The following is a 27,553-nucleotide window of genomic DNA, read 5'->3' as shown; positions in this document are numbered from 1 at the left end:
CCCTCCCTCAGTGTGTTTGCAGTTAGAAGTAATCACCATAGCGCAATCTAGCACTTGCTTTTTGCTTACCCTTCTATTTTCTGTTTAATTACAAATCCCTTTGGTCATGCACTTGGATCCGGGACGTGGCTTCCATTTGCCTTGCAAACAGCGCAGCGGAGAACGCCAGAACCATTTTTCACAACAACCTTGCTCTGACCTGGGTGACAGCTTTACCACCAGGCAGTTGATCTCTTACTTGCCCATCTGTTCATTGATTAAAATCCCACACTTCAGTATGCAGTTCTGTCTCTGCATCCAGTAGCTTCTCCCGACAGCAAGACTCTCACACAGACAAGGAGCCTTTCCCAAGTGATGCTCCTCAAGCACATCACTGTCTCCTCACTGCCTTGGGTCAACCCAACAACTCAGGGGCAACCAGTCACCACCAAGCCCTGACACACTGCCCAAGAGCACAGGAAATAGAAGAGGTGAAACCCAGGCTGGGGGGGGGGGACACACACCACAAAAAAAAGACCACCAGCACCCCCAGCATGGCACAGCTTGCGGGGACACTGGGCCTGCCGCGCTCCACCTCCAGCTGCTCTGTGGCACGGCCAGACTCCCGGCTGGAAGTTTCCTTTGAACACACAGCCAGGGAAAGACAGAAAGGAACAACACTAACGTTTCTGCCTTATCACATCTTCCAAATCAGGCAAGATTATCACAAGGATCAGCCTAACAGCCACCATCAGACCCAGCACTGTGCAAGCTTCAGAGAAACACAAGGTCTGTGCTGCCAGCCACTGTTACACCTCATCAGGAATAGATCCCCCCAAACCTCCTTTAGTGCACAGAAAGGCCATATTTAGCCCAGTACAAACAGTTCCAAAAGGAAGCCAGAGCCTTACTCAATGTTAAAATATGCTTTTCGTGATCACTGGGAGGTTTCTACAGAGCAGTGAAATGAGTCAGTGCCATCTACCGGCTGCAGGGACCCCTCTGCTTCCACATTCACCAGATTCAGCCTCAAATATTAAGTGATAAGAACCAGCCTCTCCCATGACACAACCATAACGTTTCCAGTGTCCCTCTGCAACGCCGTAACCAACCAGAGGCACCATTTCAAATACAAATTCCCCCTAGAGGTTCAGGGTCTAGATCGGAGCCCTTCGGGTCTAGATTGGAGCTCTTCGGCACAACCGTGGCTCTGGACACATCCAACCACGCTGAGAGCTGCCAGGGAACCCCAGCAGGCCAACCCCAGGGCTACAGCTCCAGCGCTTCACAGCCCTTCTCCTTCCTACCATCTACATCAGGATCTGCCTTCGCTATCCCTGACAGAAATCACCCAGATGATGTAGGAGATACTGGCAATGGCAATCCTTGAGCTGGGCCGGGTCCGCGCTGAGGAAGAGCTGTAGAAAAGCCAAGTAGGAGCAGTGCTGCTGGCATCCCCGAGGGACAGCGTGGAACGTCAGCTCTAGCACAGCACTCACAAAGAAATACCCGCTCCAAGGCTACCGAGAGGCGTCAAAGCCAGGATGAGATGCCAGGCATTCCTGGCTATCAGCGTTGTTCTCCTCTGTTGGATCAGATTTAATTGGTGAACAGATTCTAAATATGCTTCTTACCATTTTAAAAAGGAAAATACATCATCGCTCTGTAATTATTCCATAATTAGGCTTGGGTGCCATATCACTTGCGCTAAGGAAAATACACATTTCTGTCAACGCTTCCTCTTGAAGGGCAGACAGATTTGTTCATCCTTCAAATGCTAATTATCCCCCAAACTTATCTTTCAGCATTAACGGGCTCTGGCAGGCTCCAAATGGCTGGGGGACATGGTAATTTTGTGCTGCAGGAATCGCCTTGGGCTCCGTTTGCTGCCAAGAGCTCTCCAAGCTGAGGTGCTGTCAGTCTCTTTTTAGGGATGCTGGTTGAACCGAGCTCATCAAGCTGCTTTTGTCAATCCTGGTAAAATCAATAAACATCTGAGAGCATCCCGGCACTGAGGGAGTGGTTACTGCCTTTCCCACTGAAAACGAGCAAGAAAAGGAAGGCTGTCTGTAGAAACCTCCGTGTTACGTGATATCAGCCCAGCTCCGAGCTGTTTGTAGAGGAAGCAGACGGCATAGGGCAACACAGAGCTACCACATCCATAGTGTGGGACAGCATTCCCGTACTATGCTCTTACTTAAGAGCTGGCAACGTGTTCCTTGATCATTCGGGCACAAAGGCGGCTCGTCCTCGTCGTTGGAAGTCCCCCACGCAGAGACCACCGAACCAGCAGTTCCGCTGATAGGTTTGGTTTGAAGTCACCGCTCAGGGAAGGGACCTTTGGTGGATTCCCAACAGGTGTGAGGGACACGCAGGGCTGTGAGGGACAGTATCCGAGAAGGAGGGAATACCGCACTGGTGCTCAAACCATCCGGAGGGATCTCAGAGCCGGCTCTTCTCCGAGGCTCCACAAGGGACAGCCTGTGCGGAGGCAAACACATGGGCAGGCATTAGGGCATGTACTGGGCCAGAATTCCTCTTCCCAAATGCAGTACTTGCCTTTCTTCACGTTTAAGAATGTTTGTTCATTTTACTAAAATAATTTAAATCAGCTCCTTTTTCTTCCCAAGCTCTTGCCAACAAACCCAATCCGGTACCACGTGCAAGTTTTAGACCTGTTCTGTGCTCCTTCACCCCAGCCGGTGCTGTAACAGTATGAAAAAGCAGAAAAGACAGATGCTGGTAAAACCTCCCCCTGAAACACCCCGCAGCTGAAGAACGCTGCTGAAGTCTGTGCTGCACAGAAACACGGTGTCCACTGCCTGCAGCAACCCATCTTCTTCAACCTTCCTCAGGGCACATCGTAGGGGAGAGCTCCAAACCTTGCAGCACAAGAGCTGTTTGCCCAACCTGCTCTTTCACTATCGACAGTTACAAATAAGAAAAGCAGTTTTCATTGCCACAGTTTCTTTCAGCCAAACCAGGTTATTTTTTCCCTGCTTGTTGATTTGCTGTATAAGTGTCTGCTGGAAAACTCTATCTTGCTCGATACTGAAATCTGAAAAATGCAATTCCCTAAAACATTCTCTTTTCTGTTGACTTTAGTCAAACCTCTCCTCACTCTTGGTCTCCAGATCGTGAGAGAGAGGAGAGGTACAGCCCCGCTGCGGAGCGCCAAGATATATTGCCTACTGACACACTCCGCTGCCTTAAGGGAAAAAATAAATTTACAAAAGAGTACTTTTCCAGAAAGGCAAGGGACAAATGACAAGAACGCTTCTATCGAGCAGAAGCTTATTCTACCATGCAAATAAACAAGCTGCGAGCAGTGAGGGCGGTTTGCAGTGCTGCCCACAGCACCTCGCCCCAGCAGAGCCCAGCCGCCATCCCCGGCCCTGCGCCATCGCGCGGCGGCGGCTCCCCGGAGCCCTGCCCGGCCCGCAGGGCCCTGCCCCGGGGCTGAGGGGAGCGATGGCGGGCAGGGGGAGCGATGGCGGGAGCGGCCCCGGGGCTGAGGGGAGCGATGGCGGGCAGGGGGAGCGATGGCGGGAGCGGCCCCGGGGCTGAGGGGAGCGATGGCGGGAGCGGCCCCGGGGCTGAGGGGAGCAATGGCGGGCAGGGGGAGCGATGGCGGGAGCGGCCCCGGGGCTGAGGGGAGCGATGGCGGGCAGGGGGAGCGATGGCGGGAGCGGCCCCGGGGCTGAGGGGAGCGATGGCGGGCAGGGGGAGCGATGGCGGGAGCGGCCCCGGGGCTGAGGGGAGCGATGGCGGGAGCGGCCCCGGGGCTGAGGGGAGCAATGGCGGGCAGGGGGAGCGATGGCGGGAGCGGCCCCGGGGCTGAGGGGAGCGATGGCGGGCAGGGGGAGCGGTGGCGGGAGCGGCCCCGGGGCTGAGGGGAGCGCGACGCCCACCCGCTCCCTCCTCAGCCGCCGCCGTCGCGTAGCAACCGGGTGCGGATTCCCCGCTTTTAAATAGCGAGTGGCCCCGCCCCCTCCATTTTCCCTTCTCATTGGCCGCTCCTCCTATGATTGGCGTGAGCGCTCACCAGTTCTCACCCTCCACGAACCTCTCCCGCGCCGGGGGTGTGGCGCTACCCGGAAGACGCCACAGGAAGGCGAGAGTAGGAGGGGGGCGGGACATAAGAGCCGGATCCGCTGTGAGCGCCAATAGAAAATGAGAATAGAGACGGCTCAGCCAATAGCAGAGCGCGGAGGGCGGGATCCCAGAGGGCGGGGCTACTGTAGCCGGCAGCCGGCGGCTCCGGGAGGCGGCAAAGGTGATGGGGGGACGCTGGGGGCCCGGGCCGAGGCGGGTCCCGGCCTGAGGGGACACTGAGGTCGGCGGAGGGGGGCTGCGGGGAGCACCGGGGGGCCCGGGCGGGGAGGAGCTGGGGTGAAGCGGGGCCCGGCGGAGGGGAAGGAGGCCCGGGGCGGGCGCGGTGCTGGAGGAGGGGCGGCGGCGGGAACGGGGGGGCTGGGGAGGATGCGCAGGAGCCTGGAGCTTCGGGGGTCGCAGGCGTGGAGAAGGCGGGCGGCGGTGCCGTAGGGGTACGGGGCAGCGCTCGTTCCCCCCCGCGGGGCCGGCTGGCAGAGCCCGCTGCCCGCGCTGAGCAGGGGCAGCGGTATGGCCTCCCGCCGCGGAGCCCGTCAGGGTGTGTTCCACTGAACACTGCGCGCCCCCTGCCCTGCTGTGCTCGGAGGTGGCAGGGAAGGGCGGGTGTCTGGGGACACCCCCGACAGCTGGGACACAAACCCAGGCCGCTCAGGTGCCACAGCTCCAGCCCGACACCTGCCACGGGGCTCTGGCTAAAGCTGTTTCTGTTCCCAGGTGGGAGCGGCGGGGAAGGAGATGTTCCTCGTGTCTGCGCTGGAAGCAGGATGAATCTCGTGTCTATGGCGACAGATCCCGAGGTGAAATGGATAACCCTGTGGGTCCGCGTCAGGTGGGCGGCCATGCTCCTGCTCCTCCTGAGCTTGCTGGTGATGCTGCTGCTCCCGCTGGCTGCCGTGGAAGACCAGTGCCATGCGGTGCTCAAAGGACTCTCCTTCCTGAAAAGTAAACTGGGCGCAGGCTCCTCGGGGGTCACCAGATACACGGGACAAACCACAGGGCTGAGCGTCACCTCCAACGGGCTGGAGCTGCTGGTGCTGAAAGGCAAAGCCCCCCCAGGTGAGGGTGCAGGGAAGCAGCTGAGCTGCTGTGTAATCTGGAGGTCTGTGCCCCCCCCCCACCTGATGATCTCCTGTACCCCCTAATGAGCTCTCACTGCCCAACTGCAAATGATCATCAGCTGGAAATGACCCAGAGGTCAGACAAGCCTGACCACATTCCCTTGCCCTGCGCTGCAGCAGGGCGATGCACTGGCCTTCTCTCAGCCCTGCTCTGTCTCTCAGAAGTTTTTTCTCGTGCTTTTCTTACTAGTAAGTTCTGTTAAGGTAACTGGAATACAGAGTGCTGTTTTAATACCCAGTAACCTGGGATACACGGCCTTAACCCTGAAATCCTGGATGTCACAGCCCAGCCCTTCTGGCAACAACAGCCTGTGGTTGTTGCCTTTATTGCCCAGGATGTTAATTTGGAAAACACGTGAGGGAATTGAAACAAATTCCAGCCCTGTATCTTTGTTTGCATTAAAGCTGTTATTGCTGGGAAGACATCTGATAGTTCTGTGACAAAAAAAACAGAGGTGCTGTTAGTGCTTCTAGCAAGAGAACTGGCCGGTTTTGTTAAGAGAATGTATTTAAGACTATGTCCTCCCACACAAAGCAGTCTGGTGGCCAAAGGGAGTTTTGCCAGGATGGCCACAGGCCTGGGGCCAGCTCGAGCCACACTGCTCGCAGCTCCTGCCTCAGGGTGTTGCCTGCCAGGAACAGCTCCACTGCCACACACTCGGCCTGCAAACGTGGCATGAGCCTCTGCGCTTGTAGCCTGCAAAGGCTGGAAAATGAGTTCTCTCTTAGTTCTTGCAGAGTGGTTTTAATTAATTTTTATATCGGTAAACAGTGACTGTTTCCAGAGATTCTTGGTAAAATTCCCTACCCTGTTATCTAAGCATTATTGTTGCATTTCAGAAGTGAAGTTAGAAGCGAAAGCGGCTCTGAATCAAGCCCTCGAAATGAAGCGCCAAGGCAAGCGGGAGAAAGCCCACAAACTTTTTGTCTACGCCCTCAAAATGGACCCTGATTACGTGGATGCTCTGAATGAATTTGGTATCTTTTCCGAAGAGGAAAAAGACATTCTTCGAGCCGACTATTTGTACTCCAAAGCACTCACCATTTCTCCCTGCAACGAGAAGGCTCTGATCAATCGGGACCGGACGCTACCTTTAGTTGAAGAGATAGATCAGAGGTATTTCAGTATTATTGACAGCAAGGTTAAGAAAGTGATGGCGATCCCCAAAGGCAACTCCGCCCTGCGCCGAGTGATGGAGGAGTCCTACTACCATCACATCTACCACACGGTTGCTATCGAAGGGAACACCCTGACGCTCTCAGAAATACGACACATCATCGAGACCAGATATGCTGTTCCTGGAAAAAGCTTAGTGGAGCAGAACGAGGTGATCGGCATGCACGCGGCTTTGAAATATGTCAACACCACGCTGGTGTCACGGATAGGCTCTGTCACCAGTGGGGACATCCTGGAGATACACCGGCGGGTGCTGGGCTACGCCGACCCCGTGGAGGCAGGGCGGTTCAGGAGTACTCAGGTGTTTGTAGGACATCACATACCCCCCCATCCCCAGGACGTCGAGAAACAGATGCAGGAGTTTGTGCAGTGGCTTAACTCGGAAGACGCCATGAGCTTGCACCCCGTGGAATTTGCTGCGTTAGCCCACTACAAGTTGGTTTACATCCACCCGTTTGTAGATGGCAACGGGAGGACCTCGCGCCTGTTAATGAACCTCATCCTGATGCAGGCGGGCTACCCGCCCATCACCATCCGCAAGGAGCAACGGGCCGAGTACTACCACGTCTTGGAAGTAGCCAACGAGGGCGACGTGAGGCCTTTCATACGCTTTATTGCCAAGTGTACCGAGACCACTCTGGACATGCTGCTCATCGCCACCACGGAATATTCCGTGGGCTTACCTGAGGCAGATGGCAGCACCGCCGGGTGCAGACAAACCATCCCCGTCAAGACTTGAGGGTTGTGGACGTTCAGAAGCCAGCGAACGCACGGGAGAACAGAATGCCAAGGCGCTCAGTATTCCTGCTGGGAAATAACTCGACAGGAGGTGTCACTCTTCAGCATTTCATTTATTTAAAGTGTCTTACATTTGATTAAATTAATATAATTTATTTATATACATCATGCCAAGCTGAAGTGTGAACCGTTGACATTGACTGTGTGCTAGAACTTACTTGTGTTATTGGAAGGAGGTGGGGAGAGATGTCAGAAGGGTTCAACAGGCTGAAGTAGAATTAGATTTCTCCTTAAAATTAAGCTTTGAGAAGCTGCTTCAATCACAACCCTTCACCTAGTTGGTCAACTGCAGTGTCTTACCTTGTCAAGGAGCTGCTAGGTAAGACAAAGTCTTAACTGAGTTGTTGCTTTTGTGTTACCTCTTCCCCGTTAAAAAAAAAAAAACAAACACCACCCACCAAACCCCAGGACAAAAACCCCTTGCAGCAGTAGCACTCTGCAGCTACATTAATCTGACCCTTTCCTGTCAGTTATACAAGTTTGATCAGGAAGGAGGCCACACTCCAGCTCAGCAAAGGCTTCTCTCCCCTCCCATTTCTGTTTTCAGTTGCACTTTGTGTGTTTACTTTCAGTTGCCTTTCCTAGGGTGAGGTGTTTGTGGTTTGTTTTTTTTTCACAAGGGGGAAGTGTTTGGTTTAAGACTGCAGCTGATGTGACTGGAACAAGAAATCCTGACTGAATTCACTGACCTGGGAGGTGCTTTTGCTGTGCTTCCGACAGGACTGCCTCGTGCTCCCAGTCCTTGCCTCGGACCCCAGTGCAGTTCAGTCTTTGAAAATGGGTTAAATTCTGTAAAGCTGGGGGCAGGAAAGGTTGATACATAACTGCAAGACAACCTTTATCATCTGTGCCAATTTGGTAAGATTATGTCTAGCAACTTTGCTGAAATCTTAAGGTTCTTCAATCCACACAAGAGAACTTTTCACAATTAATTAGTAGGTCATGTTATTATGGTGATAAACACATCAAGAATCACAGGAGGCCTCTGCTGCAGTACCTGGAAGCTGCTGGGCAATCCCAAGAAGCACTTTAATTTTTCCTTTTAAGGTAAAAGCACCTGCAGCCTAACACAGAATAACAATTCCCCTGCCCCTCTCTGCCAGTTGTGCGACAGCATAATTGATCCCAAACCCTCTAAATTCAGAAAGCTTTGAGTCAATCCAGTTTAGAGTGCTGTTAAGCTTAAACTTAAGACTGTTCCAGACCAGTGTTAAGTTTTTTCCCTCCTAACTCTCTTCCCTGCGAGGTAGTTAGGACATGTTTTATACAGGCAGGCAGTCAGACAAGACTGGGAGTTACCTGTATCCTACAGCACCACTCCATGCTTATGTACTGGTTGCTGCTGCCAGGGAAACAATAAGTGAGGAAGGTTATTCTGTCCTTACAAAGCATGCTTATTGGTGTAGTACAAGGCGAGTATAAATAAAAATCCGCACTTTAGAACTCTGGGGAAAAAAAAAATAAATGTTATTTTAGTAACTAATAAAACTATTTTAATATTAAAGTCTTTGTTTGGCATAGGCTGTTCTCAAGACTTTTCTGTGCAGTAAATCAAGCAGCAGTCGCGGTTCAGGCTGTGGAGCAGCGAGTTAGAGGGTACCTGTCCCTGCCTACACCCACCCCTGGCCGGCTCTGACACAGCCAGTCCACCCTCAGCAGCCAAAGGGAACCAGAGATCACCACAGCCAGCCTCAGCATTCCCACCCTCGAGTCAAAAAGCTCCCTATTAAAGCATAGAGTGTTTCCAAGCTGATTTTGAGCTACAACCCCCCTGTATCACCAGCACAGTAGCTAGCCCAAGCATCCAGCCCAGAAGAGCCAAGAACCACCACCCATCCCATGCTGCCTCCCCACAACTGCCGACAGCACGTGGGTCAAAGCTACGAAGCAGACTCGTCATTTTAAAAGTAAAGCCAAGTCAAATCAGCACAATGTAAGCACTGAAAATAGTGTTTATTTGCAGCAGTGCTCATGGTGTACAAGTGAACTCGGTACCGGGGTCCCCCCCTCACATTCAGCCCCCGTGTGTGTTGACTTCCAGAGTTAGCAGCACTTTTAGCCAGACGAGCAGAAATATTTCTATCCAAGATCACGTACCAGATTATTTTAAATTCTGAGGTGATTACTGAAGTGGTTCCAAGATATTCCTACTAGATGGAATGAGCTACTTCAAGGTATGTAAGTGACACTGTATCGCAGGGCGCCTGAGAGGCGAGGTACAGTGTTACCCAGCTGCCAGAGGATAAGTGCAATTCCAACACCCACATTTAAACAAAAGCAACAGTATTTATAGAAAACCTTTAGGAACTTGAGTTTAATAAACCAAGAAACGTCAGCTTGCACTTCACATTTGTACAAAACCATACAGAAACCACCTGCAAAAGACGTATGAGCTAGCTAGCAAAAACAACCCCCCCCCCCAAAAAAAAAAAAAAAAAAAGAAAACCAACCCCAAAATGGTCCTCAGCAACAGCATGTACAGCTTTTATGGGAAACAAAAGTTACCAGATGGAAGTATTACTTCATGACACTTAAAAATAATAATTTGAATGTCTTTTACAAATACACAATATAAAAAACAGGTCGACTCAAACAGAACATTAACTGAATACATTTATATGTATATTTGTGTATATACATATACGCACATATGTATAGAAACTCTCCCAATACTAAAATAGGCCATTGTGGTGAAGTTACTAGCATCTGCCATTTAACTCTTAATGGAAGGAGATGAATGTCCCTGCGTGTGGGTGTCTGGGTGTAAAATGGGTTCGTTGTCAGAGAGAATGACTGCAATCACAATCCGAACTGACCAGTGGAGCTTGACACGAGACACTAGGAGTTATCACTAGGCTTTCACATTGCATCTCATTCGTTAATGAAAGAGAAATATTTGTAAAGTATTCATAAAACTCGATGTGCCATCCAACCTGTACAGGAAATATTTCCCCCCTCGGTACCCTCAATATGAGGAATCATATAACGCCATTTTACCAGAACAGTATAACTCTTTGCTCTTAGAAACAGAGGAAAAAAAAACTGGATTTGTACCATCCTACACTGATCTCGATGAATGCAGCAGTCCAGAACAGTATTTACACGTGATTGTGATGGGCGTTCTCTCCTTGCTAGCATAAGGACACAACATGGCTTCCATAAAGGCATTTCACATTTTACCAGACCCGCTGATTGCAGACTTTTTTTTTTTTTTTGCTCACTTTTTCAGTAGCATCTTGGCAAAATCAGCATTGGACATCTTTTTAGGCTCCTCAGGGGGTTCAGATGAAGTTGCTGGTGAGTTCTGGACCATCCCATTCTCAGCTTTAGCCACAGGGTTACTCTGGCGCTGTAACGCACGAGGCATCATTGAGAGCTGCGTCCTTCCCTTCCCTCGCCTGCAGAACGAAAAGCGACGTTTAAAAATCTCCCAGTGCTCTTTGAACATACTGTTTTCGCTTGGGGAAAAACAAAAAAAAGGACTTTGTTCACTAAGAGGAACACTCATTTAAAATATTATTCCTGTCATTTGTTTCAGTAATAAGTAGCGCAAAGCTTTTAATGGGTGCCCTCTGAAACACTCTACCTACGTCCTGGCAGGAAACAACTGCCCAACAGTCCCCGGAAACCGAAGCTCGGTGTTTATCTATGGGGCACGTACAGCATCAGTGCAGTGCTCAGCAGCAGGAGCGCTCTAAAACATGAAAGAGCAGCCTTAACGTGAGCTCACTGTGAGCAATGGCTGGCTCTCCACAACGAGAGAACAGGGAAGTTATTCACACCCCGGTGCTGACAGTGGATCCAGCGGGATGTCTGCAGTGGTGGAGAGTATCAGGCACCAGGCCTCTTTCTATCGGTGAAGAAGAAAAATCTGCTTCTCCTCATCAATCCAACAACCCCATCTTTTATGGTTCAGCACCTTTTAAATGTTCTCTCATATTCTAGATCATGGAATGATTCAGGCTGGAAAAGCCCCTCAGGATCATCGAGTCCAACCCTCAGCCCGACTCCACAAAGTTCTCCCCTACCCCACATCCCCCCACAGCTCATCCCAACAGCCCTGAAACCCCCCCAGGGATGGGGACTCCTCCCTCCCTGGGCAGCCTGTTCCACTCTCGGACCACTCTTGCTGGGAAACATTTTCTCCTCCTGCCCAGCCTGAGCCTCCCCTGGGGCAGTTTCCAGCCGTTCCCTCTTGTCCTGTCCCTGATCCCCTGGGAGCAGAGCCCAGCCCCAGCCTCTCTGCAATGTCCCGTCAGGAGCTGCAGAGAGGGATGAGGGCTCCCCTCAGCCTCCTCCTCCTCACACTGAACACTCCCAGCTCCTCCAATCGCTCCTCCTAAGATGAGATTCCTACATTTCAGCCTAGAAACAAACCCAGCGTTTCCATTTCAAGCATCACCAGTCTCCCTCGCCAATACTCACGCTCCGTAAATCTGCCGCGGTACCGCAAACTGCGCGGCTCTGCCTGCCTCCGCCTTGTCCGGCAGCTTGCGCAGAGGGGGGTTACTGATGGCCACCTTGATGACGTGTTCCTTAACTGTCAGACCATCCATTTTCAGCACAGCCTGCGAGGCCTGAGCTTCGTTTTCATATTCCACGTAGGCCAAGCCCTAAATAAGAAGACGGGGTAAACTCTTATTAGTTTTAGGTTTTCTTTCTCTGCGCAACAGCTTTTGTGAATAATTTGGCCAACTGCTAAGAAAATCATAGAGAAAACAGACCTAAACATGACTAAGTATCAGTATTCTTTAGCTAACAAAATTCTTATCTACACAGATCTACAGCCTGCAATTCTTGACTCCCATTGACCATGCCCTAATTTGTGGAAGAGGTATTAAAAAAAAAGAAAACCACAATGCAAGTAAATATTATATAATGAAGTACTGCATCAGTGGCAAGTCTTCAATTCTAAATGTGTATTATACATATATCCAGGCTGAATCTGGAATTGGACAGATGTGCATTCATAGGGGAAATAAAGATAAATCAATCTATGGAGCTAGTATAGAAAGATCGACACAAACCCTCCTGTGACTCTTCACTAAGCTACAACTCGTAACTAAGGAATCAAGTCTGCTAAAACAGGGTCATTGTTGCAGCCACCTTGGTTTCAAGAGCAGAAAAGACCATTTTAAGCAGCTCTTACAGGACTGACAGGCAAAAAGAAACTGATATTGCTGCCCTAAGAACAGTGACTGGTGACAAAAGTGTTCTTTGCAGGAAACGGATCTGTGTTGGCTTCATGCAGTAGCAGCTGCTAGCCACCCTGGTAACCAGCTGCCAGCCACCGCTGGTGCACCTTCAGTAGTGGGGTCTTATTTCCAGCAAGTGGACAAAAGGGCACCCCCAGCATCTGCTGCAGCGGGCTCCTACAGCAGGTACACTCGTTGGGAGGCATCACCTTCCAGTTCTGTTGTTCTTCTAAATGCCATTCAAACCCTTCAGCTGTATTTTTATTCCGTTTCACAGGAAACACATCAGATTTTATATAACAGTCGAAGTGCATTTATTTGTGGTTTAGACAGAATCAAACTAAGCTCAGAACAGGACTCGCAAGACTTGGGGTACACAGGAGAGAGCTCGTTACAAGGTGCATGCAACAGGAATTATACCTGAGATACTGCCAAGAGCTAGAAAATACGTTTTTAAAAAACACATGCATTTCACCAGGATGGCACCTGTTAGAAGAGCCTGACATGCAGACATGGCTGAGGTGTCAGGTAGAATTTTGGCAGAGCAGCAGCTGGTTTAGAGTCTCTTATTTAACAAGGAGTCATTTATTCCAGGATGGAAATAATGAGCCCTGTCACAGAGAGGTGGCTCATTTCTGACTGGCAAATCTATTATTGCAGCAGATGTTACGAACAATAACCTCAAGAAACTGAAGAAAGGGAGGAGGGGAATCAGTTACACCAGGTGAGCCCTATCGAGTCAGTTACTCTAAAAACAAATGTTCTCTGCAGCCTTACTAATGCCTATTTTTACTAGGCTGAAAGAGCTGTAAAGATCTTCCCCTCCACCCCATTTATATCACACATTCTTCTTGGGCAATTTAAGTATTCTGGAAAAGTTCCTCCTATTTCTTATTTGTTGGCCCAAAGGCACACTGGGCTGTATAAATCCAAGCATTTCTACAAGTTTGAATGCAAAGCCAGACTGGCAACTTAAAATACAAAACCTACTTTTTGTATCCAAACTCCATGATTTACTCCTTTTTGAGGGATTTCTTAAAATTAAAGAGTGCATTAAGGATGCCTACCTTGGGTTTTCCAGCTCGGTTGGTGACCAGCCGAATGTCTTTCACATTCCCATGTGCTTTACACACATCTTCCAGTTCTTCCTTAGTGCAGGAAAACGGCAAACCAGATATAAAGAGTTTATGTTTCTCCAGTGTAGTGCTATACCTGAACACCTGAAGAAACAAAAAGGCTGTCAGGTGCCAAACCAGTCAGAGACTCCAAGGATTTCAACCTATTACACCTCCAAAAGCTCAGAGTGCTTCATGAATTTGTGTCATACAAAAATACCTTCAGGTCATGAGTAGTATCTCGGAAGATATTTGCATATAAACACACAGACATACACTAAGGACTTGCAAGTAATGCTTCCAAATGTTTGTGTCTTCTTTCAAGTGAGCAAGACAACATTATCACTATCCAAACCATGAAGTTTTTCAGCACAATAACTCCATAACGCAGAAAACCACCGATTATACAACTGATCTCCAGTACAAACCAAGAACCAGTGGGTTGTGTCATAAATGCCCACAGCTGAAGGGACTCAACGAAAAAAGTACTTTACAGATTGAGATGCTCAAGAAGGAATGTGGGTACCTCACACCATTAACAAGCTGCTCGGATTAGCTTACTCAAGATTTGCAGAAATCTGCTCCTGTCAATCCTGGTTCAAGTAATGTAAGATGCAAGAACTCCCAGAAAAGTTTTATTATGCCAAGTCATACATTACCATTCCAAACTAACACGTGAAGTCATCAGATGCAAGCACTCTGGACACAGCGTGCCCTGCCAGCCTTCCTAGGCTGTCCCACTCTTCCACCTATTACTTGAAAGAATAAAAGTTTACCTTAAAGTCTGGATTCTTGTTCTTGTCAACACACGGAGAAACAAACATTGGTCTTCCCTCCACCACTTTACGATCCAAACCAAGAGCTTGGAGAGCAGATTTTTCTTCCTTGAATTCTACGTAGCAGTAGCCCCGGAAAGTCCCCTTGTTGCTGAACACTGGACGGATTTCTGCTACCTCCCCGCAGCTCTCAAAGAGCTCTTTCAGTTTCCCTTCAGGATCTGCCATGTTGTAGGAAAGGTTGCTGACAAAAACGGTGACGTTATCTTTAGTGCTGTCATGTAAAACCTTGGGGATGTCTTTTCGACTGGTAGATGCCTTTTCCTTCTGGTTTGCTGGGTGATCTGGCTTTTCAGGTCCACTTCTTCCAAAGAGCCCCATTTCTACCTCCATGTCTTCTTCAAGTACACCATCACCATCTCCCTTGTGCCTCTTGCTGGGCTGCTCTGCTGATTAATGACATGGAAAGCCTTACTAGAAAAAAAAATCACACCATTTCATTCACCATTAAAATTAAGCTGTCTTCCATCACTAGGGAGTCTGGAAATGGCATGTGAAACCACAGTGACAACGCCAGGTCTTAAAGACACAAAATAAAACCCTCCCTCAGGTTTTTAATAATGATTACTTGACCAAGACAGGAAAAATTTATATGAAAGCAACAGGAATATTTTTTCTTTTTTTCTGTCAGGTACAACTACTGATTCATGTTCTCGCTAATATTTTTTTTTAATGTTAGGGCGTTTTTTAAAGTAAAACCAAAAATCTAAAAGCTCCCAAAACTCCCAGGGGCAGCAATCTATTAAAAAATCTTCTGTTACCACCTTCCAAGAGGCTGCTACAATACTGAATTACCCAATTTAGACACACGCCTCAGCATCACTCGATGAGTCAGGAAAGTGACTTTTTTTTTTTTTCAAAAAAAGCAAAGATGACAAAAAATCCTAAATCACAGTATTTCTCTGAAATAAGAAAAAACTAAAAAAACCTCTAGAAGTTCTTATAAACATATACTTCTGTCAAAAAACACTTGGTCTTGCTTTCATTTCATTACCACAGTGAAGATGTCCTAGAAGAGAGACCCTGAAAATGCAGCAGCTCTGGGGACAGCAGTGATGGCATGTCCTCACCTGTCTCTAACAGAAGGGAGACAACTGATAACCCTGTTACCAGGGGTCTGAAGATTTTTATTTTTTTACCTTCTTCTTCTTGTCCCCATTCACCCTCATCATCATCATCTGCTTTGCGCTTGTCTCCAATCCTGGGTTTTTTAGCTTTTTTGGAAGCTTTCTTTTCTGCCCGAGCCTGCTTTCGTTGTTCAGCTTTCTCCTCCTCCTGCTTTGCCAGAGCAGCTTCTTTCTCAGCAGCCTACAAATATGCAAGATTTTTTTTCTAACGACGGCAGATTGCAGAGCATTTTTTAGACTACTGCAGCTGGAGGGTTTTCTCCTAAGCTACATTAAACACAGCGCTAATGGCATCATCATTTAAAGCACATCTCAATTGTTTGCTCTTACAGCTTTCCTGGAGCGCACGGAACCCTCGTATCCATCCAAGGGTCAAAAGGAGAAAGATAAAAAGCATCAAAAAGTCTTAAGTCTTCAGAACTGTTGATTTTAGTTTAAGACAGTTCAGGCTTATCTACGGGAACCCACATTAGAAACCTGACTTTCAGACAAGCATGATCTTAATATGGGTATTTCCTATAAACTGCTTAGGTAGCTCACAGAAAGTTCTGACCTTTGCTCTTTGTTCATTAACTCGAGCTAATCTGTTTTCTGTTTTTTGAACAGCTGCATCCCAGTCTTCCAATGTTCCTAAAGGATAAAAAAAAAAAAAAAAAAGCCTTGTATTTAGCTTTCCCATAATCTGAAAATACAATTCTGGAAAAATAAGAGTTGATGATGCATTCATGGAACTTGCTTTTAATATTAAGTATTTCACATGAAAATTCTAAATATGAGTAGGCTTCAAAGAAAAAGAAAACAAACCCCAAGCAGAGCAGAAACCTCTCATTTATCAAACAACACTGCAAAAAGGCATGGAAAAACCCAGTAATATCAGCAGGCTCTAAGTCAGGCCAGAAAAGAAGTAAAAAAGAAGAGCTGCTTGTGTATACTACAGTGGTGAAAAGAAAATAAGCCTTCACCAGAACACAAAACACTAGATCAAAATTCACTCCGCATTGTTGTACAAGAACTAGGCTGGGTAAGACGAGACGACGTACAGTTAGTTACCTTCTATTCTCTCCAGGGTGAGCAGCACCTCGCAGACGTGCTCTGGGTAGTCACTTGTGCACTGCACAGCTCGGTGCAAGGCCTTCCTGCAGTGCTGAGTGTCCCCGTGAGCTCTGCAGCAGAGAAACCACGGCCGTAAGGAGCCAATCCTCCAGCACAGGTAACTACAATCCATGCAAAGGTCTCCCCTCCTTCCCTAGCAAACTGGCACTACACATTGTTGCTGTAACACTGCTGAAATATACTGCAGAGCTGTTGTAAGAACCTCCAAAGCATATTATAAACCCAGATGAAGTATACCCATCTATGGCCCGTCTCACACAGATGAGGAAACTACAAAATTAATTAATTCTTCCAACCAGCCAAGCACTCACCTCTCTAGGTTATAATACTCCAGCCACATGTTAGCGTATTTGGCATTCCCTTTAGTCATAATGTTGTCCCAGAGTTCTCTGGCTTTCTGCATGTTGTTACATAAGCGGGCCTGAAACAGAGCATCCAAAGCACTCCATGGAATTTAGGATTATTTGTTCAACACCATTTCCCTCCCCCCCCAACAAGAAAACACCACAGATCACGCACATAAACCCAGGAAGATGCATCTGCTCCTTAGAGGGATCAAAGTGAACACCTAATGCAATCCTACTACTGAATAATACTTCCCTGCCCACCTCTTAGAGCAATCTTGGTTTCTGGCTCCCACACGGGTTTCATTTTGGTCATTATAAAAAAATTAGATAGTTGTTTCTGAATTTTTCCTTTTGTCATTATTCAGGAACGTACCTAATGCAGCACTTGAACCACAAAAGCAGTTCTCAGTTTAAGAGAAGTGCTTCATTTCTGTCACTGCCCTGAGCCTCTTCAACTGGGAGAACAAGCAAAGAGGGGAAATGGATTAAGACACCCAACCTCACCGCAGAGGCACACGGGAACACCAGACACCTGATTTATTAGAACTGCTTTAGCATAAGCCCAATCACACCTGGAAGTGCCTGCTTTGTCCCTCCACTAAGTGGACAGAAAGTAATGAATTCAGATTCAGGCCCACACTGTTCAGGATTCCAATGCCTGAGACTTTGGCAAGCCATCCTGTGCATTATACCCAGAGAAATTCCAGCACAAAAGTAATGACTTATCCTAATTTGTATGAGCCTGGGGCAAAGGAGGGAAAAGAAAACATCCCCTCGCAGGCAGCGACTGCACCAGGACACCGACACCTGTGCTAGTCTGAAACTAATTAGCGTATGCAGCACTAAATCAGACAGGACTCAAGGCCAAGTGGTCGGTTCCAAGCCACTGCAGCTGCTAACCAAGCTGCTCGCACGTCTCTGTGCCACACTGCAGTCACAGCAGTACAAACGTGCCACCAGTCCCGACAGCTTCCTCGGAGAACGCTGGTCCCTCCCTGTGATGGCGTGCCTCGAGCACTGTGTGCTGCCCCATCCAGACACAGGAGTGGCAGGAGAAACATTTCCTCACTGACATTACCCAACAAAACACCAGAGTACAAGAGGATCGCATTCTGTGGCTGGAACATTAAAACGCTAGATTAGAGGAAATCAATCAATTTAAACGCAGCAGGTGGAAACATCACCTCAACTCTTGCCCAGTTCTGCATGATGGTGCAGGACGGATCTCCACTCTCACTGAACCCTGGGAGTAAAAATAAGTAGTTTACGAATGGCTCTTGGAAATAAAGTGTTTATTAAACAAGTTCTACACTGCAGATGAAATGTTTATCTTTGGCTTTCCTAAAATGTTTGAGACACTTGAATACAAGTTAAACACTGTGTGGAGAACTGATCTTCTAAAAATTATTCTGAACAAGAGAAAACAACATATTGAATGATTTAACTTACGCTCTTCTACTTCTTGTTTCAAATACTCCACAGCACGTGCAAATGCAGACCGCAGCTCTTCTAGTTCTTTACTAGAGTCTTTAGAAAAAAGAAAGACTTGCCTTAAAATAATAATTTAATTTTCATCTCTCATCCACTAAAGCCTCTTCCCTAACACCCACAATGGCTTTACTGGAGGGGCGGGGAGAGCCAAAATTGATTACTTCAGTAAAACTCACGACATGCATCATAAAAAACCATCAAGTACCTGAACTACAAGGCAGAGCATTTTCACAACAGCACAATCTATTCTGTCAGCAAGAAGCTACTTTAAACCAACTAAGTTCATATATTTTATAGACACTAATTGGCCAGAAAGTAATTTTTGTGAAAGATACGAACCTACTGTTAAAATTTTTAAAGTAGTAATACCACTGTTTCAGAGAGGTACACAGACAACAGTTTAAATATTTATTCACACGTATATTATACATACCTTGTGTAAAATCCACCCTTCTTCTCAGGTAATCAAGATACGCCTGCCAGATTTCTACGTAGTCCGTTGCCTGAATAAAACCCGCATTCAGAGCTTTTTCAAACATTTCTGAAAGAAAATGGGGAAGACACCCCCACAAACATATTTACTTTTCAGATACTGACAAAATTAGCAAGCTGCAGTGTACAGCACAAAAAAAAGTATATACGCCTTACATTTCTAGGAAGACAGGAAAAATAGAAGAAATCCTACATAGGGTAAATTGGTTTAAGAATTGAATTGAAAAGCCAGTTTAATTCAGTAATGTTCATGCAAGGTTGTTCATTGCTTTGCTCGGAATTGAAGCTGCTCAACAAAAGCAGCTTTGCCTTAGAAGCACGCTACTGGACATTTCATCAGCTTTAAGACTGTTGCAGCAGGATAAAAAAAAAAAAGTCCTAGAGCACCCTACAGATCACTGTGTTTGTCACACATTATTCAGAGAGCAGAAAGCATTCAGTACTGTAAAGAAGTTTTGCCAAAAAAAGATCGGTCTTTACCAGAAATAATGCCGTGATCGACTCTGTGCCTCTCCATTGCCAGAAGATATCTAATCCACAGCCCAACCGTCCAGGGACAGTTCCTAACAGCACGGTCATGAGCAGACAAGACCAGTTCTTTCACTTTCAGCTGCCGGTCCTGAAATACCATACAACAAAGCTGTAAATTCCTGTTAGCCAGAGAGACCATCTGACAAACACCAGCTTATAGAAAGCTAACACCTTAAAAAACCATGCTTTTACTTTATATTTGAAAGAGATATAAGACGACAAGACGGGTATTTTAAGTTCTACACTCCTAAAAACCCACCGAACATCTTCAAAACAAGAAGGATGTGCTCAGGAGCAACACAAATGAGAACTCCATGCCATATTCAGTCTGCAATACCCGACTGTCTGCTCCTAACCAAGCCAGTTAGGTATTTTCTGCCAATGAGATAAACATAATAAAGGCACCAAGTAAATCACCAACTGTTCTTAGTGTATTAAGAAGAAAGGAGGAAAAGATGCAAGGAATTGCACACACAGCCTACTCAGGCAGGCGCTGTTCCACCCACAACCTGCTGTCTCAGGCTGGTAAGATAAAGAGACGAAGCAACTCAGCCTAGATAAGCTCCCCTGTAGCGAGCCACACAGACCTCTTAATAGATCGACCTTCTGTCCACATGAAAAGCCCTGTCTCTCAAGTTCAATGTGACTTTCAAACTGCACTAACTCACCCACATGTAAATACAGGCTGAACATCTGTGTTTGCTTCAGCTCGTTGGTAAGTTAGTGTTTTGTTCTCCGCCGTAGAACGTTCAAGAGAGCACTGGCAGCCCTCAAACAAGGAGTTTCGTTAATTTATCAGGGCCTCCTGAAGGACAGGCAGGCTCCCCAGTGATTCAGACAGCACCGAACTGCCTTCCCTACAAAAGCTAGAAGGAAAAAGGAGGGACATCCCCAGAAGCAATGTCCCTGGATGACCAGCTACCAGAGACAATGCCAGGGCTTACAGTGCAGCTGGTTACACCTACACAACTCTGGGCCAGATAGCACAAGCCTCGATGCCCACACCCAGTTTAATTCGGCGGAGAAAACACACAGCTAGAGGAAAAAGTGAGTAAATGCTGCCTTGATCAATAAACATACCTCTGAACACAGCAAGAAAGCAAAGGCAAGGTGAAAAACAGTTTCTGAAGAATTTAAAGACTATGAGACAGGATTGAGATAGAACTTACTGGTCGTTTATCAGCCACTAAAGCTAAAAAAAACCCAAGGAAATGAAACTGCAAACATCTGGGGTTTTTTTCCTTACCAAATACTGATTGTAGCGTGCCCAAAGATCTGGCACAAGGCAGTTCTCAGCCAAAGCCCTCTCATAGATCAACTGAATGCGAGCTGGATCACCTGCTTTCATTTCAAAATCAATGTAAGCTTGATATTCTGCTAGCTTTGGTGTTTCAGCACCCAGCTATAAAACAGGGATACAAAAAATTAAAACGTTCTAAACAAAGCACGATTCAAACAGTTCAGTTGTTACTCAGAGTAGGTCTCATGCACAGTTTCAGACAAGAGTTTGGCCTCTAAATATCAAGAGGTTTTGATTTTCACGTATCTCTGAATACCACCCTGGTTCTGAAGCCATTCAGATCTCTACTTTTTATTCCTCTTAGCCCACGTACTCATCAGTGCTACAGGAAACAGCCACAGCACTCACGGGCACCCCAGGGTGGCCTGACGCAGTCAAAAGATTCAATAATTTCCAGTATAACCAGTTGTGAGTCTTTTTGCCCCACATTGCTCACAGCTGGAAGAGTCACCTAGCAATACTCAGCTGCTTTACCTCTGTGACTAGAAAAATAATACAATTGCGGGTGGAACGCCCCAAAGCAACTAACTCTTAGTTTTAAAGGATGGTATAAGTAACAGCATTACCAGTGCCTCTTCATATGGTTTACACTTCTCCAACTGCTGTAGAGCTTTTTTATAATTCTTTAGTATTGTTTCTGGAATTGGATCTTCTGACCACTCCTCGTATTCAGCATATGAAGCCTCCATATCTATTAAAACAGACATGAAAGCCCATCAGCGACAACTCACTGAACTAAACAAACAGAATTCAACCTGAATTTGATTCCAACACATTTGTGTTTCTATTTGCATTTTTGTATCTTAACTGCCACACTACCGCAGGCTTGAAGGGTTCAGACACTTCATTTTATACAATGCTCTACAACACAAACTCAGGGCCAATTAAAGCTACTGATTTTGATTTAGAAAACCAAAGTGGCAAGATTTTCCTTAAAGCTTTAAAGAAGAGAGATCAAGCCAAAATTCTTTCGCTATGCAAATGAGGAAGTCCAAGAACTGTGCTTAACTTTCTCCTCTAAGCAAAGCAGCAAGAAAAGGGACTGAAGGAGTTTAAAGCATGAACCAAGGATTCGAAGAGTCCAGCTGTCAGCGCGTACCACTCCCTACCAACCAGGGTTCTTAGGTAGTGATCCTCACAGCTGAATTCCAACTTCCTAATGGTCATGTTTGTGCTCATTACTTGTATACTTTAAATGCCCTCAAATTATGTACTGAAGAAACAGATAAACCAAGTTTCAACGAGTAAAAAGATTTCTGAACAAAAAGAGATCTGTGCATCATTCAAGAGGCCCTAAAGACAGGCAAACGTCATTGATTAAGGAATACACAAGTACTACAGCTGCAGTTTGTGTGGCCCTACCGAAAGAATAATCATGACTAATGCCTGGATCACTGGAACACAGCTTATCCACGCCATCTCCCCAAGTGCACCGGCTCTTACCTAACAGCGGGATCCCCAGCTGGCGCCTGAACAGCGTGTGGATCTTCTCAAGCTGGCTGCAGAGCATCTGCTGCTGCTCAGGAGATGGAACGCTGCCAGGAGCTGGCTACAAACAGAAGGATTGAAATTTAATCAGTTCCCTCAAGCCTGAGCTGATGAACATGATGGGGTATTGTTTATGAGTTGGAGGATCTGGGCTCCAAACGATTACATGATCCTTGAAGAACAGACACAACCAACTTGCATTTCAGGTCACCGCTGTGAAAGCTAAAACTTGGAAATTGCTAGACTCAGAAGCTGGATGAATGTGAAAATCATTCTTTATTGAAAGCTGACACACGTATAGGGAAATGATAACCTGAAGAAAAAGTAAGCAGCATGTGCCCATGCCATTTCACAAACCCACAAGGCTGCCAAATAGTTTTTCAGTAAATCCCTGGTGTGTGCACAGATGATTTAAAACTTCCACCTTTCTTTCTGTTTGTGAATGAAAGGGTGTTCTCCCACTACTCCTTCGGTAGAGCACTTCATAGAATGGGGTTGGAAAGGAACTTTAAAGATCATCTAGTTTCACCTCCACCTACTGTGGGCAGAGACATCTTTTAACTTCCATCTCTTATGTAGTAAGCTACAAAAAAATCAGAAGAATTATTCACATTTGGGCCATCTTGTAAAGGTATCGTTGGCAGATGTCAGGCTGTATGTTCCAGGGATAACAAACTATCATCCAAAAAAAAAAAAAAAAAAAAAAAAAAAAAATCAAAAATCACAAAAAGTGTGAAATAACGAACGAGTTAAACTCTGAAGTAGAAAACAGTCTAGAAATGTAAACATGATTGACTATGTGCAAAAATATTCACTGGCAAGAACATCATCTAATAATGAAGCTACTCCATTTAAAGCTGTTCTTGTCAGTTCAAGCTAAAGCAGCAGAGTGAAACTTTGCTTCTGGATATGAGATTTTACCATTTTATTTAAACACAAATCCACTAATTTATCAACTAAATACAGAAAACATTTTTCCCAGACCAAAGGGGTCAGTTTCTGCAGCTGAAAAGAAACAACCGCGTGACATTACAGCCCTTTTTCTCAGAGGAGACTGATGAGGGGGCAGCACAAGATGACTCTGGAAACCAGACCACAACTCGTTTTGTCTGACAAGAGCCCAGGAGAGCGGCCTTACCTGCGCCGTTTCCAGGATGGCATTCTCAAACTCACGGTAGGCTTCCCATAAAGCTGTTCCTTTCGTCACGTGCAGGCCAACTGCAGTTAACGCTCTCTCAAATATTGAGCGAACTTTCTCAATTCCTCCTTCCTGACCAATGCCACCAATTGAATACTGGGCATATTCCAACCAAATTTCAGGACCTAAACGAGATTATAAGAAACAGATGACCTAATCCCCTCAAAAATTAGAAAAAAAGGCATCCCTCTGCTTCCCAAACACCTCATTTGCTGCATATAAAGAGACCAACCCGTGACATTTTTCTTTACCATACAATGTAGTAAAGAAAGTTAAAATATTTTATTCTACGCCCTTACTTCAGCACCAGCAGCTAGAGTTTTCTTCTGAAAGTAGTGATTCTTGTGGTTGTTACTGACACCGCCTGACTCCTGTCAAGCCACCTCTGGTGCACAAGCTGCATCAGAGATGCATCAAGACCCCCCCAACAGCAACTTCATTGTTCTTGAGCCCATGTGCAGAGCTGGGAACACAAAGCTGTTGCACTCCTACATAACTCAGATTAAAGTAGGTCCTTCTTCTCTTTCCAGACTCCTATACTTGCCTGTTCAGCAAGTGCTGAAGCAGCAAAATCACGAGGTGAGGAGGAGGTGCTAGAACAGCGTTAGCTGCCCAGCACCTCTCCCACCAACACCAGTCTCTGAGGAAATCAGGCTCAGGGACCCCCAGTAGAGCCTGTCCAACCAAGGGATGGCAGATTGCACATCTCAGGCTCCAGAAGCCCTTCCCAAACCCCAAGTGCAATCCATCCAGCAGATCTAGGATACATCCTCTCAGTTCATCTCCCTGTTCCTTCTTCCTGAAGGATCACCAACACCCTCGGCCAGCTGTGCCGGTGCTGTAGTGACATTTTATCTACAGCTTTTGCAAGGGATTTGCCTCCATGTTACCCAGCCCTCTGCTGCTTCAGGCTTCACTTTTCAGCACCTTACCACAACACCCGAAGAGCACACAGTTACTCGGGGATTTAAGCTAAAAGTGTTAAGCTACAGCTGCCGACAGCTCCTGACAAACGGAGAGACAAGACACCCCGTACTTCTCTCTTTTAACGAGGACGATCAGAGCCTGGTGCTGCAGCACGGCGAGGGTTACCTACTTCACAGGGTTTCAAGAACACTGTCTCCCAGACAGCAGTTACGAGCTGTTCTGAAAGAGCTGTCACACAGTGGAAGTGGCAGCAAAGACAGTGCTAACCAACACAGAAGATGGGACTAGAAATGAGCCTTTTAAAAGCATTCACTTTCCTTGGAGAAAGAGCTAAAGAACCTATGCTTTTAGAGGTTAGAGAAGTGCCAAATAGGCACTTAAAACTTTTTATGACATTTGCTTAGAAGATCTTAAAGGCTGCAGTGGCACTTAAAGCATTGCCTTTGAATGGCCTTAACTCCAAAGCTTCAGAAAAAACTGAGGATCACTTCACACTAATATTTTTGATCCAACTTCTGCATTATGACAGAAGGAAGACACTTTCCTAGAAAAAGAAAGCCACAATCTGAATTCAACACAATACATTTTATAGAATGTCTTAACAACTTACAGATGTAATCTTTGACAGCTCTCTCAAACAGCTCATAAACCTTCTCTCGCTCAGAGCTTTCAGAAGCCATTTTTATCTCATCCTTCAACCAGTCCAGCCAAATTTCTGAAAGGAAGAAGTTTAGAATACCAATGTTCAGAAAGTTAAATCCACTTGTTGAATTTTTTATGTGAGTTTTTAGTAACAGACTTAAAAACAGGGAGAGGGCCAAAGGGGAAGAAGAGAGCGATTTCAGCCTCCACAACTACTCACAATTAATTTTAATGAAAAGTTTGGTAGAGACCTTTGCAAACTGATACCAAACAAGCACCCTTTTATTTAAAAAGAGCAGAAGTTGCAAGCAGCAATTTATCAGTACCTCGGGCAGAGGATCAGTCTGTACTAGCAACCAAAGAGGCAGCCAGAGGTACACCTTGCCTCACACTTTTACAAGAAATAGTAAATGGCTTTAGAGACTGCACGTTTCCACACATATAGAAGGAAATCTTCCCTTGCCAAGGCTAAAAGCACACTGGCAGAGCAGCCTCTGCAGTATTTACACTGCCTCTATGTTATGAGTAAAAAAGAAACACCCACTTCAAGGGCTACCTACAACTTCCACCAACAATTTTTTTTTTTTGCTGCTTGACTGTGAAATTTAACTTTTGGCAGGAGTTTGTCTCTGAGTCACACTCACTGGGTGACTGCAGCCGTTTCAGTACTGCCATCCCACAGCTGTACATTCATTACCAGCCCCACAGCAAAGGCACCACAAGCAAACATACGCCTGTCCCTGGGCCACAGCGGGGCACATCCTGGCAGCGACTCACCCAGCTGACAGACAAACAGACAGGCCAGAGACTGGAGTAGGTGGGCACATACAAACACCCCCATCCACCAGTTCCACGCTACCACAGCAGCCTCTGGCAGAGGCCAGGGCAGGTCGGCGCAGTCACAAGGACTCAAAATTCCTGCAACGGGCTTGTTACCCCACGTCTGCCAGAGGCCAGGCTCAATGCTGGTCATCAACACCTGCAGCATTCAGTTTAAGAAGTCCCAAATCTGTTCTTCTAGGTTTCTCTGGACTGGAACAATGTTGTTGAAGCCTGGCATTACTTCACTACTGAATCAATGGTATGTTACATGGATGATGCTTAAGCTGTATCAGCTGCAACATGAGAAAATGCTCTGTACCTTCAGTAAGTGGAAAGAGTTCACTCATCTTCTGACGAGCTCTTCTGAGCTTTACCAGCTCTCCCTCCTGGCGGAGCAGCTTTATCAGATCCAAGTGACAGTTATAATCAAAAGCATTGATGGAAAGCTTCAAAAAAAAAAAAAAAAAAAAGAAAAAAGGGGTTTTTTTAAAAGTACTGTTGAGCAATGGAAACGAAGAAATCAGAAAACGTTCAGCAGAACAGATCATCTCACTCTGTTTTGGGGCATACAAAAGCCATCGTGTGTTCACATACCCGAGACAACACCTACCACCCCGTACAGAGTTGCACCACACTTCACTATTGTCTGCAAAACACTTTCAGGTCACAAGCAGACATTTACAAAAAACGCTTCCAAGTTTAACAGAGATTTAAATTTAAGCTTAGAGCTTATCTTACAGCTGTAAGCTCTAAAGGTTACTGCTCAGCAGTGCAAATACCAGCACCAGACGTACAGCAGCTACCAGCTGCAGAAACTGACCACGGAGTGCAAAATAAATAGAACCTTCTTCAATAGGGCCAAATGTAGTTTAATTTCTTCAAAGACAATTAAAAAAAACCCAGGCAGCGAGCAAACTTTTTTTTTGACGAGTACAAACTGTGCACTAGGGCTCCCCTCTCCAATTTCCCTCTGAAAAAAAACACCCAAAACGCTTAATTTTCACTTCAGACTCCAAACGTTAACATCGCGACAGTTCCCAGCATCAAACTACACGAGCAGCCATAGATTTTTTTTTTTTCTTCCCAATACCACCGCAGCTGCTCCAGCAGGCAGACACGAAAAAGAAAACCCCACAAAGGCCGGGTCTCCCCCCACTCTAAAGTCTTCTAGAGGGGAGGCCTCAGTTCTCCGGGACGAGGCTCCCCAGAACCCCGGGGCAGCTCCCGCGGGGCGCCCGGGGCTGACGCGTCTCTCATAGCAACGCGGGCGGGCCACCAGCGCAGGGCCCGGCCCGGCCTCTACGCCGCTTCCCCCGGCCTAAGGCCTGGGCTGGATGGAGGCCGCGGCGCTGCCCCATCGCCCCCTCCCCACGCCGCCGCCGGCCCAGCCGGGCCCCACCTGCTCCTCCAGCCGCTGGATCTCGGCCTCATTCTCCTTCTCCTCATCTTCACCATCGCCAGACGAGTCCGAGTCACCCTCATCCTCCGAGTCGCCCCCCGACTCGGGGTCACCCTCCGGCAGCCGCTTCTCCTCCTCCGCCGCCACCGCAGCCGCCTCGGCTCCCGCCGCCGCCATCTTATGCAGCTCCCTCCGCAGCCAGCCGCGCTCCGCCGGCCGCCGGGGCTGCCAGCGCCGCGCCTGTCCCGCCGCCGCGCACAGTCGCCGGGCGACCGCTGCGGGAAGAGGGGCGAGCCGCCTCCCGCTACACCGCACGCTCATCTCCGCACCGGGGCCGCGCTTCGG

General features: G+C 47.1%; 2 protein-coding genes across 7 annotated transcripts; one reads left to right on the top strand and one right to left on the bottom strand.

Moving 5' to 3' along the window:
- The first annotated feature begins 4,215 nt into the window (after nucleotides 1-4,215).
- On the top strand, nucleotides 4,216-7,126 carry FICD (FIC domain protein adenylyltransferase). The gene is made up of 3 exons (XM_074920881.1): nucleotides 4,216-4,255; nucleotides 4,807-5,148; nucleotides 6,051-7,126. Exons 2-3 carry the CDS (start codon nucleotides 4,857-4,859, stop codon nucleotides 7,124-7,126), a joined length of 1,368 nt encoding a protein of 455 aa, XP_074776982.1. The 5' UTR covers nucleotides 4,216-4,255; nucleotides 4,807-4,856.
- Nucleotides 7,127-8,524: 1,398 nt separating this feature from the next.
- SART3 (spliceosome associated factor 3, U4/U6 recycling protein) lies at nucleotides 8,525-27,408 on the bottom strand. Of its 6 annotated transcripts, none has more exons than XM_074920874.1 (20): nucleotides 27,209-27,408; nucleotides 26,129-26,255; nucleotides 24,956-25,060; nucleotides 23,359-23,543; nucleotides 22,176-22,281; nucleotides 21,299-21,423; nucleotides 20,679-20,834; nucleotides 19,382-19,520; nucleotides 18,843-18,950; nucleotides 18,368-18,445; nucleotides 18,103-18,161; nucleotides 16,883-16,992; nucleotides 16,509-16,621; nucleotides 16,012-16,088; nucleotides 15,471-15,639; nucleotides 14,272-14,720; nucleotides 13,448-13,600; nucleotides 11,611-11,798; nucleotides 10,407-10,643; nucleotides 8,525-8,630 (listed from the first exon to the last, which is right to left on the bottom strand). In XM_074920874.1, exons 1-20 carry the CDS (start codon nucleotides 27,383-27,385, stop codon nucleotides 8,567-8,569), a joined length of 2,925 nt encoding a protein of 974 aa, XP_074776975.1. In that variant the 5' UTR covers nucleotides 27,386-27,408; the 3' UTR covers nucleotides 8,525-8,566. The 6 variants fall into 6 exon arrangements, with proteins under 6 accessions (XP_074776975.1, XP_074776977.1, XP_074776976.1 ...); XM_074920876.1 differs by having other exon boundaries at nucleotides 10,407-10,583; XM_074920875.1 differs by having other exon boundaries at nucleotides 14,272-14,717.
- Between the last annotated feature and the right edge of the window lie 145 nt (nucleotides 27,409-27,553).

The sequence above is a fragment of the Athene noctua genome, chromosome 17 (genome assembly GCF_965140245.1).
Source record: "Athene noctua chromosome 17, bAthNoc1.hap1.1, whole genome shotgun sequence".
NCBI lineage: Eukaryota > Metazoa > Chordata > Aves > Strigiformes > Strigidae > Athene > Athene noctua.
This window is presented reverse-complemented; position numbering and strand designations above follow the sequence as displayed.

Bases quoted from the DNA above. Each gene is read 5' to 3' on its own strand.
- FICD (XM_074920881.1), top strand. From the start codon at position 4,857: ATGAATCTCGTGTCTATGGCGACAGATCCCGAGGTGAAATGGATAACC. The intron at 5,149-6,050 runs GTGAGGGTGCAG...GTTGCATTTCAG, and splicing joins GAAAGGCAAAGCCCCCCCAG to AAGTGAAGTTAGAAGCGAAA.
- SART3 (XM_074920874.1), bottom strand. From the start codon at position 27,385: ATGGCGGCGGCGGGAGCCGAGGCGGCTGCGGTGGCGGCGGAGGAGGAG. The intron at 18,951-19,381 runs GTAAAGACCGAT...ATTTTCTTTCAG, and splicing joins CGATCACGGCATTATTTCTG to AAATGTTTGAAAAAGCTCTG. The intron at 15,640-16,011 runs GTCAGAACTTTC...GCATATTTGTAG, and splicing joins TTAATGAACAAAGAGCAAAG to GCTGCTGAGAAAGAAGCTGC.